Raw genomic sequence first — 17990 nt, forward strand, 5'->3', positions numbered from 1 at the left:
CCTCCCCCCCCCCGTCTTCTTCCCCCCTCCCCCCTCCCCTCTTCTCCCCTCCCTCCCCCTCCCCCACCTCCCCCCCTCTTCTCCCCTACCCCCCCTCTTCTCCCCTCTCCCCCCCCTCTTCTCCCCCTCCCCCCCCTCTTCTCCCTCTCCCCCCTCTTCTCCCCTCCCCCCCTCTTCTCCCCTCCCCCCCCTCTTCTCCCCTCCGCTCTCCCCTCTCTCCCCTCCCCCTCTTCTCCCCCTCCCCCCCTCTTCCTCCCCCTCCTCGCCCCCTCTTCTCCCCTCCACGCCCCTCTTCTCTCCCTCCCGCCTCCTCTTCTCCCCTCCCGCCCCGCTCTTCTCTCCGCCCTCTCCCCCCCCCCCTCTTCTCCCCTCCCCCCCCCGTCCCCTCCCCCCCCGTTCCCCTCCCCTCTCCCTCCCCTCCCCTCCCCCGCCGGCAATGCCGGGTACCCCTGCTAGTCTAGGCATAAGGAAGAACGCTATTAGTCTAGTAGGAAGACTAGGTCCCCCTGCACCCCCCGGAGATATACTTCTAATCAGTGTCTCTAGATTGGAAAAAATGTGTAGAAAATGACTAGCTATGGCCCCAAGCTGAAATAATGTCCCACATACCATTTTTATGCAAATTACTGCTGCCATTATCAAAAAAAGACTAGGTCCCCCCTGCACCCCCCGGAGATATACTTCTAATCAGTGTTTCTAGATTGGAAAAAATGTGTAGAAAATGACTAGCTATGGCCCCAAGCTGACAAAATGTCCCACATACCATTTTTATGCAAATTACTGCTGCCATTATCAAAAAAAGACTAGGTCCCCCTGCACCCCCCGGAGATATACTTCTAATCAGTGTTTATAGATTGGAAAAAATGTGTAGAAAATGACTAGCTATGGCCCCAAGCTGAAAAAATGTCCCACATACCATTTTTATGCAAATTACTGCTGCCATTATCAAAAAAAGACTAGGTCCCCCTGCACCCCCCGGAGATATACTGAAACTGGCAGTGACTGGTGATTGAAATGCGGTGCCTTTTTGTGTTTCAGGTCGAGGTACGTGAACTCCCCACGATCTACAGCAACCAGGAAGAGACTGATACCAGGGTGGTTCTGTACCTCCATCATGCTGCTACCATCGGATACAAGAACGCTGTAGTCAGAACACCGGACACAGACATCCTCCTGATCCTGCTCCACCATGCCCACAACATCAAGCTGACGGTGTACCTGGATACAGGGTCAGGGAAGCATCGCCAACTTGTCAACGTCTCTGAGCTGGCAGAATCCCTGGGAGAGGACTACTGTGCCACTCTCCTGGGGTACTATGTGTTCAGCGGAGAAGACTGCACCAGTGCCTTCAAAGGGAAGGGAAAAGTCGGGCCCTTGAAAAAGCTGGAGAAGAATCCCAGGTTTCACAGGGCATTCGGTGAATTTCACAGGGTATTTAGAAAAATAAAACTTTGTGTTAACGTCTGTGTAGACGGACCTTAATATGAGTCTATTATTTCGTAAAACTGTGATTATTTTGTAAATAAAGCACTAATTAGCATACTAGTATACCATAGACACATGTAATCATGTTATGAATAGTTCTATCATGATCTATGCCCTTCAAAACATGGGTCTAGACACCTTCATTTTTCAATTATCTGCAATATTGGCTGAGATATGTCAAAAATCGTTTTTTTGATAATGGCAGCAGTAATTTGCATAAAAATGGTATGTGGGACATTGTTTCAGCTTGGGGCCATAGCTAGTCATTTTCTACACATTTTTTCCAATCTAGAAACACTGGTTAGAAGTATATCTCCGGGGGGGTGCAGGGGGACCTAGTCTTTTTTTGATAATGGCAGCAGTAATTTGCATAAAAATGGTATGTGGGACATTTTTTCAGCTTGGGGCCATAGCTAGTCATTTTCTACACATTGTTTCCAATCTAGAAACACTGATTAGAAGTATATCTCCGGGGGGTGCAGGGGGACCTAGTCTTCCTACTAGACTATATTGAAAATTGGGTCGCCACGTCAAAATCCAAGATGGCCACCACCATTTATATGTCTGAACCTTGTGAGCGAAATATCTTGAAAAATAAACGAACTACTAACTTCTAATCTGGTGTGTGGGTGTATCTACCCACAAGGGAGAACCCTATTGAAAATTGGGTCGCCACGTCAAAAACCAAGATGGCCGCCTTGCGTCTTCCACTTTGTCAACTCACATCACTTCAACGACGGGGGACCGAGGCGTAACGCTTGTTCTAATTGATATAAAAGAGGCAAAAACAGTGCGATTGAAGAAGAATACCTGTGTCGGCTCGGGGTCCTTGTGCTGGGTGAGTTGGTTATACCATGTATTGCTGTTGTTACAGAATGAGTATTTTTCTCAGTGTTATTACATTTTACAAGTATTCAATGAGTGCACATGACTTGGTTTATGTACACCAAATTGTTATCCAACAGCATGTTCACTCACACTGTTGTCATTAAGTGCTCCGGCAGCAATGGGAAGTTGAGCAGCGTTGTCCCCTCAACGGAGCTTTCCTTGCAGGATATCACCCCACGACCCGTCACACAACAGGCCTGATAGGCCGGGTGGGGCTGGACACGTTCACAGTCACTGCCAACAAACACGTCAAGCAGAACAGGACGCCCATGTCCAAGGAGCTGAAAACCCAACAAGGGATGGGGGAACACGGTGAAGCTGGTCTGTGCCAATCGCCCAACGCTGCAGTAGAGCGAGTCGGTAGTAATAAGCGCACATTACCTCTACTGTGGGGTAGCCATTTTGTGACGCGTCACGCACTGGACCCCGGCTGCCCTCCGTCAGGTAACGTGCTCGGTACTGCCTCTCGGGCTGGACAAGCACACGAAGCTCTCGGCCTGAGGCCTGACACGGGTAGAAAGCCGAGAGTGGAGGTCGAACGACAGGCTCAGGCCTGTTTTCTTCGTCTTTTCTGGTGCAGGAGTGTGAAGAACATGTGTGTAAAGGAGTTTATGAATAGATAAATGGTGCACACCAGACTTGCTCTGAATCATCAGTGGTTTTCGGATGTTCATTTAAACGAAGCAAAATGATGAGTAGGTTTGCTTCCCTGGATGATAACATCTGGCTCTCACAAGATGGCCGATGGCCTGCCATGCACCATTACATTGGCTGCAGAAAAAATCCTAATGTTCATTCGGTACGATAATAATTGTTTTTTTTGGATGAGAAGTTCGAGTGTTGGTGAATATTTCCCTATTTGGTGAGGCTAAGTAAATTGTTTTGATATTAGGACCAGTCGGTGCTTGCAGCACGGTGCGACCTGTGACTGGTTGCGGAGACACTTTATCACCCGGGGGAGAGTTAAAGAAACGAGTTCAGATATCGTATTTATTCTTGGGTAAAACGCCAGGGGCATAGAAAAGGCCCCTTTATATAAGGGTATGTGCCATGTGGCAAAGTATAGAAAATAAGGGACATTCCATAGCTTATAGAAAATGCCAAACAATTCAAAAGAAGGGACATTCAAAAAATCTCATGGACATGCTGGACTACCCTTGTGTTCTTAGGAGGAACCAAGTAATGCTCTAGAAAAGTTAATATGAAGGGACGCCCTACATCAGGCAAATAAAATACATTTACTTCTTCATGCAGCTGTCTGAATCAAATTGACGTCGAATTATGACGACATAATGAAGGCATCAATTACATCATCAACAACATATCTTATTCCTCATGGGGAGTACTTGACAATGAGCCTTGTTTCAACTATTTCCATTGAGCGGTTTGGAATAATTATATCGAGGTGTAAAGTTTTTCTAAGATGGCGTCCATACCACGTGACCTATGACGTCATAATTATGCCTTTAAAAATTCTATAGGCGGAGGCACTCCTATGGTAAAATGTCGTGTCAATCGGACCATCGGTTGCTGAGAAAATGAATTTTAAAAATGTAGACACACGTACGGACACCACACGTACGGATGCACCCGAATGCCTAACCCTGTTTTCGCTTCGCGAGTGCAGTGTAATAATAATCCTATTCTGTTGCTGCATTCTTATGTTCAGCATAAAACCAAGTTATTGATTTGGACAAAACCAAGGTGAGCTGTCATCACCATTGGGGAACAGACGTCTTTAACGGCCACCACTTGTGGTGTTGTTGGGAGACGTTTAGTCCAAGTTGTCCCGAAGCCTGGCTGGACATTCTCAGTAAAGATGTCAGTACTGCATGGAATGGCCCCATCTGAGATTTGATCAAAACCAAACAGAGGTAGCATCACCCTACGACATCAAATAGAGTGTCTTCAGAATGTATTCACACCCTTTGACTTTTTTCACATTTTGTTGTTAAGGCCTGAATTTAAAATGGATTAAATTGAGATTTTTTTTGTCACTGATCGACACATTATACCCCATCATGTCAAAGGGAAAACATATTGTACACCGCTCCTTTCCTATTCCATCTCCAGGCACTGCATGACGTCATCGCCGGGCACCGAAGGCCGGGCAATGACGCGTACTGAAAGGGAGTACTCAGTTTTCACTCCGGTTTCTTTCTTGCACCAGCACAGAGGGGAGAACAGTATTCCATTGAGCTGCGGATGAAAGCGTTGTATGTGGTGAATAGCTCAGAAGTGCCCAGAAAGGACTTTGCACCACGGAGGATGCCCAGACGGCGACTGGCTTTGAAGGCCAGCTGGAAATGTGTTTTTCCCAGGAAAGATCATGGCAGATAGTGAGACCCAAAATCTTGAGTGAGGATTGTTGAGTGAGGAGTGAAGACTTCTTGGAGAGGATTGTTGAGAAAGTATATGGGAGGGTTGTCCAGACGGTCTTTTCAGAGAGACAAAGTGAGAGTGTGAGATTTGTCATGATTGAAAGACATGCTCCACTTGTTTGACCAGTTTGAGATTTTGTCCAGGTCTGCAGAGACTGAGGAGGCTGCAGACTGCCGATCTGAGGGTTGAGGTATGGAATGGCAGAGAGTAGAGTCATCAGCAAAGGGATAGAGGATTTTCCAGAGTAGACTAGGCTAAATTTCTGATTTTTTTTTGGCAGAGGCATTTCTGAGTAAAAGTTGGTATCCGGGCGTTTTAGGTGGATATGAGGGTGCTGATCACGAAAAAAACGGATACCAAGCTGAAATGTGCATATTTAGGGCCTAAATCAGCAAAAAACAAAATGGCCGCCAAAAAAGTTTATGCGATATTTGTTTTTTTTCTTCAGAAAAGTGGAATGTCGTAGTAATACTTGGTATCCATGCTTATTAGCTGTATATGAGGGTGCTGATCACGATAAAAAATAATACCAAGCTGAATATTACATATTTAGGGCTTAAATCAGCCAAAAAACAAAATGGCCGTCAAAAAAAGTATACGCGATATTGACATTTCTAATTTTCTTTTAAAAATAGGAATGTCATAGTAGCACTTGGTATCTATGCTTATTAGCTGTATGTGAGCGTGCTGACCACGAAAAGATAGGATACCAAGCTGAATTGCAGGCTTTCAATGGAAGATGTTTCATACACCATATTGGCTTTTATTGCCGTTTTACCTTGATTGGCATTACATTGCTTTCAGATCACTGTCAACTGTATTTTCTAGTTAAGGTTGTTATCATGTCTAGTTAAGGACGGTTTATTTACCGGGACGGTGACATGCAACCTCTCTTTCTTTTATTTTCAGACTAAATCAAGATGGATCCTGTTGCTACTCTGAAACGACCATCATCGATTGACTTCGCCTTATGCATTTTATGCCAAACAGATGGGGATTTGCGATCTGCCAGCAATCAAGGTCTAGCCACACTCGCTAAGGCTTACGAAACCAGAAAGAAATTACGCGACCCAAAAAACCGCAATATAATTGAGCGTCTGGATCTGGCGTTGGGTTCGAATACCACCTCAATCGTATGGCACAAAAACTGTTATGTCCAATTCACCGATAAAAATAAACTTCTTCGCCTAGAAAGACTGGAAGATCATCATCAGGACCGAGAAAATGTACCAACATGCAGCTCAGTTGTTGGGTCTACCCAAGGTCGTGTCATACGTCGGAGCTCTGTCAAGCCAGTTGACTGGACGCTGTGCATGTTTTGTCAGGATCGTACGTCAAAACAACGATTAAGTTCAGTTATGACATTCAATGTCAGCAAAGATATTTTAGAGGCATCTAAATTACATCACAAGCTATGCTTCAGTTTGGCAGGCGTTAGTGACCTCATCGCAGCGGAAGGTAAATATCACCTTCCTTGCTTAAGTTCGTTCAAAAGAAGTACATCCAAAGTCAAAGAAGATTTTCACACCAGTCAAGACTTACCTTTGATATGGCTTTCTTCAGAACTTATGTATGCAGCCCAAAAGGGTCATGTGCTGAGGCTAAGTGACGTCTGGGATCGGTATGTAAATCTTTCAGAGGAAGCTAACACAGTTATTCCGAAGTCCTTTGTAAGTCGTCGGACAACATTCAGGGAAAAACTGCAATCTCGAGTAGGTGATACCATCCTCTTTGTTCGACCTGATGGTGGGACATCTCAGAGAGAAACGTTGTTGGTACCATCTAAGTATACCGGCAATGCTGTATCTGGACTGACGGATGAAGCAGACGAACAACTAACAATGCCTAGGTTCGGGCCTGAAGAGGACATCTTCCTGTCGCTGGTGCATGTTGCCCTAAAACTTCGAGGAGATTTGCTTGATAAGCCTGGCCACGTGGGATTTGAAGTGAGCATCGGAAACGCACTAAGTTGCGTACCAGAGACTGTCTACATGTTCCTCAAGCTCTTATATGGTGGTCCGTGTCAGCTTGAAATAGAACCATGCGTTGCCAAAGAAGATGATACGAAACTAGAACAACAAGTCCTCAGCAGTGCTCAGGACATGGTATATGGAGTGAGCGGAGGCAGTAAACTGACGCCGAAACATATAGGGCTCGGCAGCACCCTGCACCAAACTACACGATCTAAGGAGTTGGTGGAAATGTTCCATAAGGCAGGACACACCCTCAGTTACCATCAAGTGTTGCAGTTGGACACAACCTTAGCCAAGTCCACAATTAAGTCTATGAATCCAAACACCGGTGCCGTCATACCACCTAATCTAGTTCCTGACCGCTTTCTGTTCTACACTGCTGACAATATCGACATACTGGATGAGACATTGGACGCAAAAGAAACCTTCCATGCCACTCAGCTGGCAGCGTGGCAGAGAGGACCATCCGCAGACGTGAAGTGGGACAGCATGGTTCTTTCTAAAGACCGAATGCTGCATGTCCCAGAGGTCATGGACACCTTAAACATAGATAGTCGGCTGGACACATAGATAGTCGGCTGGACACTGTAGTTGTATGTGCGAGAGACACTGATGTCATGCTGTTGTTGGTGGCACATTTTCCGCGTGTCAGTTGCAGAAATCTATGGATGATGGCTGGTACTGCCCAGAAGAGAAAGTACATACCCATAGGTCCATTATATCACAACTTGCCATCAAATTCAGTCCAATCACTTCTGCCATTTCACGCTCTTACGGGATCGGACACGACATCGCACATCTGTGGACACACGAAACGTTCAGCATGGAAAGTCTTCCTTGAGTATCACCACCTTCTTGTGGGTTTGGGAGTAGGGAATTTGACCCCTGAAGTGTCAAAATCGACAGAAATATTTGTCTGCAAAATCTACGGGATGAACAATCTGGAGACAACAGATAGCGTTCGTCGGGTCATGTTTGAGAAGGCCTGCAAACCAGAAGCGATGCCACCCACGAGCGATGCTCTCAAATTCCACATCCAGCGTGTGCATTACCAATCTCTGATATGGAAGGAGGCACACTGCCCACTTCCGAACCTGCCGAATGTCACGGAGTTGGGATGGAAAAGGGTCGCTACCAATTTGCAACCAGTGCTGATGACACTCCATCCAATTCCTGAGTCGTGTCTTGAACTTGTTTCTTGCAGTTGCAGGTCACGGTGTCGTACCATGCGCTGTAGCTGCCGTAAAGCAAAACTTGGCTGCACAGCTGCATGTGTATGTCGGCAAGAAACTGACCAGGACGGTTGCTTTAATGACAATGTGTAATGTGTTAACGACATTATTCAACTTACCGTCGAGCCTGCATATCGTAAAAGACGTCATGACTGTGCTACCTGTATATAGTTAAACGTTCATATGTGATTGTTCACTGCATGTAATCGTATTAATCAATGAAGATCAAAAGTAAAGTTGTATTGCCTTGTAATCGTGTTGTTTATTATATGAGCTGTGTGGCACAAGGGTCCATGTGTAAGTGTCTGTAGATATCATTTTAGCTGCAGTTAGCCGATATTTAGAGCTATTTTGTGAGCAACCACCTTGAATGTGTCCTGTTTCAGTATATAGCTTTGGTCCAACACTAATAATAGTGCGCTCATATGCTTCCTTGACCTCGATAACCTGGGGCTAGACATCAAAATAATGATTCTATGTTCACTAGAACTGGAGATATCGTCAATATAAGATTTGATGGCGGCCATCTTGGAAAATGGCCGAAACATCGATTTCTGCTAAAATAGTATATACAAATTTGATTGCCCGGAAATATTCATCTTGTTTCACGTAAAGTGTACTTGTTGAAATGTCTTCCTGTGTGATTCTGAGTTCAGCGGCTAAAAGTTAAATATTTTGGCGGCCATTTAGTTTTTTCCAGATTTGAGCATCAAATACCAAAAATTCAGCTTGGTATCCTATTTTTTTCATGATCAGCACCCCCAAAATAGGTTAAAAACACTTGTTACCAACTTTTACTCAGAAATGCCCCTATAACTTGTATTAGATGCATTTCTGGAAATTTAGCCTAGTCAAGAGTCGGAGAGATCATTAATGGAGACCAGAAAAAGCACAGGGCCCAGAACACTGCCGAAAGGAACTCCAGCCTGAACAGGAAGAGGAGATGAGAGCAATCCATTCAGGGCCACACGTTGACTGTGACCAAAGAGGTCGCGTCGCGCCTGTGTTTGTTTGGCGGATGTGTTGTTTTGGCGGATGTGTTGGTTTGGTGGATAATTTGGTTTTGTGGATGTGTTGGTTTGGGACATGTGTTGGTTTGGCCGCTGTCTTACTTTGGCAGATGTGTTGTTTTGGGCAGATGTATTTGGTTTGGCGAATGTGTTGGTTTGGTGGATAATTTGGTTTGGGGGATGTGTTGGTTTGGCGGATGCGTTGGTTTGGCGGATGCGTTGGTTTGGCGGATGCGTTGGTTTGGCGGATGCGTTGGTTTGGCGCTTGTGTTGGTTTGTCGCGTGCATTGGTTTGGTGCATGCTTTTGTTTGGCGGGATTGTTGGTTTGACGCATGTGTTGGTTTGGCGGATGTTTTGGTTTGGCGGAAGTGTTGGTTTGGCGGATGCATTGGTTTGGCGGATGCGTTGGTTTGGCGCTTGTGTTGGTTTGTCGCGTGCATTGGTTTGGTGCATGCTTTTGTTTGGCGGGATTGTTGGTTTGACGCATGTGTTGGTTTGGCGGATGTTTTGGTTTGGCGGAAGTGTTGGTTTGGTATATGTGTTGGTTTGGGACATGTGTTAGTTTGGCGGACTTCGTAAAATAATTAATTTGGGACATCGTATTAGTTTGGCAGATGTGTTGTTTTGGTGGATGTATTGGTTTGGCGGATGTGTTGGTTTGGTGCATGTGTTGGTTTGGCGCATGTGTTGGTTTGCGCATGTGTTGGTTTGCGCATGTGTTGGTTTGCGCATGTGTTGGTTTGCGCATGTGTTTGGTTTAGCGGATGTGTTGGGTTTAGCGGATGTGTTGGGTTGGCGGATGTGTTGGTTTGGCGGATGTGTTGGTTTGGCGGATGTGTTGGTTTGGCGGATATTTTGGTTTGGCGGATATTTTGGTTTGGCGGATGTGTTGGTTTGATGCATGCGTTAGTTTGGCTGATGTGTTGGTTTGGCAGATGTATTGGTTTGGCCGATATGTTGGTTTGGCAGATGTGTTGGATTGGCGCACGCGTTAGTTTGGCGCATGCTTTGGTTTGGCGGATGTTTTGGTTTGGCGCTTGCGTTATTATGGCTGATGTGTTGGTTTGGCGGATGTATTGGTTTGGCGGATATTTTGGTTTGGCGGAATTGTTGGTTTGGTGCATGTGTTGGCTTGTTGCATGTGTTGGTTTGGCACATGTGTTGGTTTGGCGCTTAAGTTGGTTTGGCAGATATGTTGGTTTTGCGGATTTGTTGGTTTGGTGCATGTGTTGGTTTGGGGTTTGTGTTGGTTTAACGCATGCATTGGTTTGGCGCATGCTTTGGTTTGGTGCATGTGTTGGTTTGGCGCATGTGTTGGTTTGGCGCACGTGTTGGTTTGGCGCACGTGTTGGTTAGGCAGGCGTGTTGGTTAGGCGCACGTGTTTGTTTGGCGCACGTGTTTGTTTGGTGCATGTGATTGTTTGGCGCCTGCGTTTGTTTGGCGGATGTGTTGATTTGGCGCATGTGTTGGTTTGGCGGATGTGTTGGTTTGGCGGATGTGTTGGTTTGGCGGATGTGTTGGTTTGGCGGATGTGTTGGTTTTGGCGGATGTGTTGGTTTGGCGGATGTGTTGGTTTGCCGGATGTGTTGGTTTGGCGGATTTGTTGGTTTGGTGCATGTGTTGGTTTGGCTGATGTGTTGGTTTGGTGGATGTGTTGGTTTGCCGGATGTGTTGGTTTGGCGGATGTGTTGGGTTGGTGCATTTCTTGGTTTGGCGGATGTTTTGGTTTGGCGGAAGTGTTGGTTTGGTATATGTGTTGGTTTGGGACACGTGTTGGTTTGGCGGCTGTATTAGTTTGGCAGATTTGTTGTTTTGGCGGATGCATTGGTTTGGCGGATGTGTTGGTTTGGTGGATAATTTGGTTTGGTGGATGTGTTGGTTTGGGACATGTGTTGGTATGGCGGCTGTATTCGTTTGGCAGATGTGTTGGTTTGGCGGATGTATTGGTTTGGCGGATCTGTTGGTTTGGTGGATAATTTGGTTTGGTGGATGTGTTGGTTTGGCGGATGTGTTGGTTTGACAGATGTGTTGGTTTGGTGAATGTTTTGGTTTTGTGAATGTGTTGGTTTGGCGGATGTGTTGGTTTGACGGATGTGTTGGTTTGGCGGATGTTTTGGTTTTGTGAATGTGTTGGTTTGGCGGATGTATTCGTTGAGTGGATGTCTTGGTTTGGCGGATGTGTTGGTTTGGTGGATGTGTTGGTTTGGCGGATGTGTTGGTTTGGCGGATGTGTTGGTTTGGCGCATGTGTTGGTTTGCCGCATGTGTTGGTTTGCGCATGTGTTTGGTTTGGCGCATGTGTTGGTTTGGGCATGTGTTGGCTGAAGGCACCTTTTGAGCTAGGAAGCTCATATTTGGACATGACAGTGACCAAGTGATGTGGCTATGAAGGATATTTTTGATTCATTGATTAATCAATTTATCGGTTAATTATTTAATTATTCGATTAATGACAATTTTTTTTTTTAAGTTACAGATTGGGATGAAACGGTGGTGGTTTCGGTGTTATATTGTCCAATTGATACATAATTTAATTATTTTACGATTATTATATATTTATTTTAATTTTACAATTAATCAATCAATTATTGTACACCTCTCCCTCCCAATACCGATCCGACATATCGGTCCGGGGGAACATCATTGTCGAACAACATCGACAATACCGGGGGCGATCCGACACCGTCTTTATGCGCTGCATGGCGGTATTGCTGAGGTCACCCCGGCAATGCCACACTGGAAGATGTTATTTATTTATTTGGCATGGGGGTGGTGTAGTTTGTATGTATCTGTACCTGTTTTAGAATTTTTTACAAATTCTATTGAACATGAAAAAAGGAAATATCTAATTTACATAAGTATTCAACCACCTGAGTCAATACTTCGTAGAAGCGCCTTTGACAGCGATTACAGCTTCAAGTCTTTTTGGTATGTTTGTATCAGCTTTACACATCTGGATTTGGGGAGTTTCTCCCATTCTTCCTTGCAGATTTTCTCAAGCTCTGTCATGTTGGATGGACAGCGTCTGTGAACAGCAATCTTCAAGTCTTTCCACATATTCTCACTGGGATTCAAGTCTGGGCCTTGGCTGGGTCACTCAAGGACTTTCATGTTCTTGTTCTGAAGCCATTCCAGTGTTGCTTTGGCTGTATGATTGAGGTCAATGTCTTGTTAGAACGTAAATCTTTGCCACAGTCTAAGGTCTTTTGCACTCTGAAGCAGGTTCTCCTCAAGGTAGTGCATGTGACATGGACGAAATGATTAGATTCTGGTGAAGATCTGAAGCCCGATCCAGATCAGAAAAATTTAAAGTGATTCTTCACCATTGAGTGATAGGGGCAAAAAACGATATATAGCAGGATATCTCAAAAAATTATGGACGGATTTGGACGAAACTTGGTGGACAAGTTGAGTGTGTGACAAGGAAGAATCGATTCGATTTTGGTGAAGATCTGAATATTGATTTGGATACGAGAATTATTTAATTTTTTAAGTGATTCTGTGCCATTGAGAGATCGGGCGAAAAGCGATATATAACATGATATTAAAAACCGTTATGGATGAGTTATGACTAAACTTGGCGGACGAGTTGGTTAGGTGACAAGAACAAGCTGATTAGATTTTGGTTCAGGTCAGACTCCAGATCCGGCCTATCAGTGGAATACAAAACATAAACTGTTCAGCCTGGCGGAGGTTTGCTCTCCACTGAGTGCCGTCCCAGTTTTTAATTACTTTGTGAAAAATCAAAAAATAAAAATTCCTCTTGGACATTATGGGGTATTGTAGATACAACAACAACAACATGCATTTTAAAGGCCATTTTCCCTGCTAGAGCGGGGGTTAGCCTTGCGGTCCCCATGACAATCTTCTCCATTTTGCCCTATTTTCTGCATCTCTCCTTGTTAACCCCCTTGCCCGCATTTCTTCTTCCACCATCTTTAGCCAAGTCTTTCTCGGTCTTCCCCGTCTTCTACTTCCTTCTACATTCATTTCCATCACTCTTCTCAACCAGTCACTTTCATCCTTCCTCAACACATGACCAAACCATCTCAACCTGTTCCTCTTCACAGCATCAATCACAGGCTCTATTCCCATCATCTTTCGCAATTCATCATTTGTCTTCCTCTCTCAACGATACTTCGCACATCCGTCGAACCATTCGCATTTCCACCCTTTCCAACCTTCGTTGCTGCTCTACGTTCGTTACCCATGTCTCGCTCCCATAAATCATAACACTTCTCACACATGCAGCATACACCTTTCCCTTCAGCTTCAACGACACTCCCCTCATCATCAGTACGCCACTCAATTCCCGAAACTTCTTCCATGCACATCTCACTCGAGCAACCGTTGCCGAGTCTGATCCACCTTCTCCATTCAGCATGTCTCCGAGGTAGCAAAATGTTTTCACACCTTCCAGCTTCACGCCGTCTCCAAGATCCAACTCAACATTTCCTCCATCTGCAGCTCCCTCTGTGCACACCTTACATTTGAATGTAGCTGCCACACTGGTTAATGAACCTCTCAGACCACTACATTTTTGATGAACCCACTCAGTGCACATTGTACACTGAATGGAGTTCACTCCCACACCCTTCCTGCACACAGCACGGGGCCACTTCCTTCTTTCCACCTCACCACATGCTTTCCCACTTGCCATCACCTTCGTCTTTCCGATATTCACCTTCAGACCTTTTATTTTGTCTGCATACATTCCTTCCATGTGTTCATCTTTTCCTTCAGTCCATCCATACTTTCCGCAATCAACACCAGATCATCTGCATACAACAACTCCCACGGTAAACCCTCCTTTACGTTCTGAGCCAGCACCTCCATCACAGCTACAAATAGTAGTGGACTTAGTACCGACCCCTGATGCACTCCCACCTTCACCTCAAACTCACCACTGTTCCCGTCCTTCGTCCTTACAGCTGTGCGCGCTCTTTTGTACATTGCCATCACTCCTCTGATCAACCATTCCTCCACTCCTAGCTTCCTCAATGCCCATGTCAATACTTTGCGTGGAACCTGATCGAATGCTTTCTCCAGATCAACAAACCCAAGAAACAACTTCTTCCTCTTCTCCATGTACTTCTCCTGCAACTGCCTCACAATGAAAGGCGCATCTGTCGTTCCTCTTCCTGGCATGAATCCAAACTGCATTTCGTCGATCTTCACTTTCTTCCTTATCCTCCTCTCCAACACCCTTTCCAATACCTTCATTCCATGCTCCAATAACTTTATCGCTCGGTACGAGCCACACTCCAGAGGGTCATCTTTCCCCTTGTATAGAGGGACGAGGGTACTCAGTTCCCAATCCACTGGAATACAGCCTTCTTTCACCACCAGATTACAGATCTCTGTCATTCTCTTCACACCCCAACTTCCTGCTGCCTTCAACATATCTCCCACAACTCCTGTCGGCCCTCCCGCTTTTCTACCCTTCATTGCTTTTATCGCTTCCTCAACTTCCTTCTCAGTTATCTTCTCTGCCGGTCCTAAAACTGGGTTACTCTCTATGTTGCCATCCCATTCATTCTCTGTATTCAACAGCATTTCCATATATCTTTTCCATCTTCCTTTAATTCCGTCTGGGTCGACAACGATTTGTCCCACTTCATCCTTCAAGCAACTCACCCCCATCACATCACACCTCTCTTTCGCTATCTGCTTTGCAATCCTGAATACTGCTTTCTGACCCTCTTCTGAATCCAAGCGTTCTCCGAACATTTTCCTACATGCCTCCTGCGCCTTTGCTACCTCTTTCTTTGCAGCCTTCCTGGCAGCCTTATAACTTTCCTGGTCTGCTGTTTCTGCTCCCGTACCCTTCGCCTTCTGCCACTCCTTGAACTTCTTCCTCTTCTCGTCAATCCTCTTTCCAACTTCATCATCCCACCACCATGTTTCCGAGTGCCTCGGTGGTCCTTTTGTCCATCCACATACCTCACCAAAGGCTTCATTCTCGGTTGGTACTTCACCCGCCGAGCTCTCCTCGCACCTTTCACCCTTACGTCGCAGACAACCAAGTGGTGCTGTGAAACAGCCTCCTCCCCCGGGATCACCTTTGTGTCCCGGAGGTGCCCCCTATCTCGCCTACGCACCATCAGGTAGTCAACGGTTGTCGTCGACCCACCTGACGTGTATGTAACAAGCTTATTATCCTCTTTCTGGAACTGAGTATTACAAATCAACAAATCAGCTCCATCAGCAAACTCCAAAATCCTTACACCTTCTCCATTTCTCACACCATATCCGTAACCCCCATGAACTCCGTCAAAACCATCCATACTCCTTCCCACATGTCCATTTAGGTCTCCTCCTACCACAACAACTTCCTCATCTTTCACGTTTTCCATCAGCTTCTCTATCGCACACCAGAACTTGTCCTTCTCTTCATCGCTTCGACCAACCTGCGGAGTATACCCCGAGATGACGTTCACCAAGAGCTTTCCAACCATCATTTTCACCATCATCAACCTATCACTCACTCTAGTCACACTCACCACACTGTCTACAAACTCCTCAGAAAACAGGACACCAACACCATTCACGCCCTCCAGGCACCCTTGCCACACAAACTTGTATTTCTGTCCCTGCCTACCCTTCACCATTCTCACACCACTTCCCTTCTATCTCGTCTCTTGCACACAACATATGTCTACTCTTCTTCTGACCAATACTTCCACCACTTCTCCTGATCTCCCTGTCATTGTCCCTACATTCCATGTCCCAAACCTCAGAAACCGATCTCCACTTCGGGCTGTACCCTGCCCATATGTAGTTGTAATTGTCATGGTTCTCTTTTTGAGGAAATGTTTTTATGGCCGGATGCTCTTCCTGACGCCAACCCTCTTAGTCGCCTCTTACGACACGCAGGGATACGGCGTACCTATTCTTATCCAGGGTACACACTGGGAAACGTTTAAAACATGGAAATTCTGGGGGGTGGGGGGGGGGGGGGGCGTCAGCACCACGGCTGCAGTTTAAACATATTTAAATAATATTTAAACAAAACCATGAAAAACAACCTGGGAAAAGTCTCTAAGTGAGAACGTGGATTTGAGAAAGCAGGAGCAGAGGTGAAAGAAAAACGAGATATAGGGGGTGGGGCACAAGTCGAGACGAGGAGGCCGCATGAGGCGCACGAGGTGCGAACAAAGAAACGACTAATTACACACAAATTTGCAACAACTACAAAACCAAAACCAAATAGAAACACACAATAACACAGACACAACAAAATACCCAGCGGAAATTTGACAAAGAAACGAACGGGAAAACACTCAAACTTTGATGCCATGGAGAGATCGAAGCAAGCCCCGTCGCTCGAGGGACCGGAAGTCCGGAAGTTTGTAGATTGTAGATCATTGACAAAAAAAACAATCTCAATTTAATCCATTTTAAATTCAGCCTGTAACAAAATGTGAAAAAAGACAAAGGGTGTGAATACTTTCTGAAGACATTGTAGTTGTGGTACCTTTGTGCATTCTGGGAGGGGAGCTCACGGGAGAGGGGAGGAATGGGGGACAACCCCCCTCACTTTGTCGGTGTTTTAAAGGAGACCTTCAAGAAGGTAGTAGGTTGTAGACAGCAACTGCCTAGGGTAGTACTACCGTCCTGACTTAGGAGCGTTAAAGTGGTGCCTGGAACAATGGTGCTTTAAAGATGGTGATTATGAGCGTTAATGTTACACTCTCCATGTCAGGATTGCTGGTCTTGCTTTCTTTTCTGTCTCACTCATACTTTAGCTACTGTGCTAGCTTCAATCTCTCTTCCTCGCAAACAAACACCATACACTTTTCTTCTCTTTTATTTCAGGCCTGGCCTCGATGAGGGCTATATAGTCCTAGTCTGGAGCCTCCAACATCATAAAAATAAAATAAAATCAGTTTGCTGGAGCTTCAGGATGATGGTCTGAAGGTGTTTTGGTCTCTTTAAGAGAACAGCAAAACAGTAATTTCTCAGGTAAGAAGATTCAATATTTATTCCTACGTCTTGTGTAATCATATTTTCGTGTGATTCCACAGGTGAACACTACAGGGATCACGAATGGCCAATAGCAAGCTTTAACTCCGAAGCGTTTAGTTCAATTAGCCGATTTTATACACGCCGGGAAAGAAAGGGAAAAGGGGAAGAAGCTGAAGCGCTTACCTGTTGTCTGCCGGCAGTCCCATAGCCTGCAAAGAAAATAAACTCGAACAAACACAGATACAAAATGCACAAAAATAACAGGTTTATTAAAACAATGCCAGGGCAAAGAAAAACGCGACGGTAAAACTAAAGTCCAATATGGAGCGCTCCCGCACACAGAACCAAACACAGCCAAAAGGGATGGAAGAACTGGAAAATAAATTATGTGTGTGGGTGTGCTTAGCTCTGATCACTGGTGAAGTCTCGAAGGGTCTGCGAATGGGACCGGCATTGTGCGTGCGTTGGCGGGAACCCGGCCTCGTTGCACCCGTTCGCGCTGCAGCGCTCGTACACTCATCCACGCACGGAGAACTGCAGTTCCCGGTCCGCGGCTGTTCCTGCGGCCTTTGCACGTCTCCGATGGCATCTGTGAAAACGGTCGGTCCAAGCACAATCGCGCGAGGGAGAAGAAGCAAGGGAGCAAGAAGTCGTCGTTGAAAAAAAAACAAAACAACAACAGCGAGAAGAAGAGAAGGCAAGAGCGAAGGCAAAAAGAGGGCAAGAGAGAAAATGTCAGTCCGAGAGTTCTTTTAACGTCGGATCATGACGTCATTGGCGCTTCTCCACCAATCGGCCCGCAGGCCACCATTGCCTGCTCAGCTCTCCACCAGTCAGCGTGCTGCTTCTTGCTCGCCATTCTTTCACCAATCGATGAGTGCCCTCTTGCTCCGCCCTGGCCAATCAGCAAGTCCTTTCTTACCCCGGCCTTCCTGTTGGTCAACTCCCGCCCAATCACTGTCTTTCTGGGCGTGGCTCTCGGCCTGCCCGAGTGATGTGTGCCTGCCAGGCGGGATTGTCAGCCCCAGTGCCCGATGCCTGGCTTCCGGTT

The 17990-nt window shown here is 45.9% G+C and overlaps 1 protein-coding gene across 1 annotated transcript in view; it reads right to left on the minus strand.

The window, feature by feature from the left end:
* LOC137426677 (uncharacterized) overlaps positions 1-17990 on the minus strand; it is a 63936-nt gene that overhangs the window by 40834 nt on the left and 5112 nt on the right. Inside the window, exons 2-3 of the mRNA XM_078779145.1 lie at positions 2755-2944; positions 2464-2654 (exon numbers count right to left, since the gene is read on the minus strand). Coding sequence (XP_078635271.1) covers positions 2464-2654; positions 2755-2944 — 381 coding nt within the window. The remainder of the gene's footprint in view (positions 1-2463; positions 2655-2754; positions 2945-17990) is intronic.

This window comes from Myxine glutinosa, chromosome 5 (assembly GCF_964187855.1).
Source record: "Myxine glutinosa chromosome 5, kmMyxGlut1.1, whole genome shotgun sequence".
Taxonomy (NCBI): Eukaryota; Metazoa; Chordata; class Myxini; order Myxiniformes; family Myxinidae; genus Myxine; species Myxine glutinosa.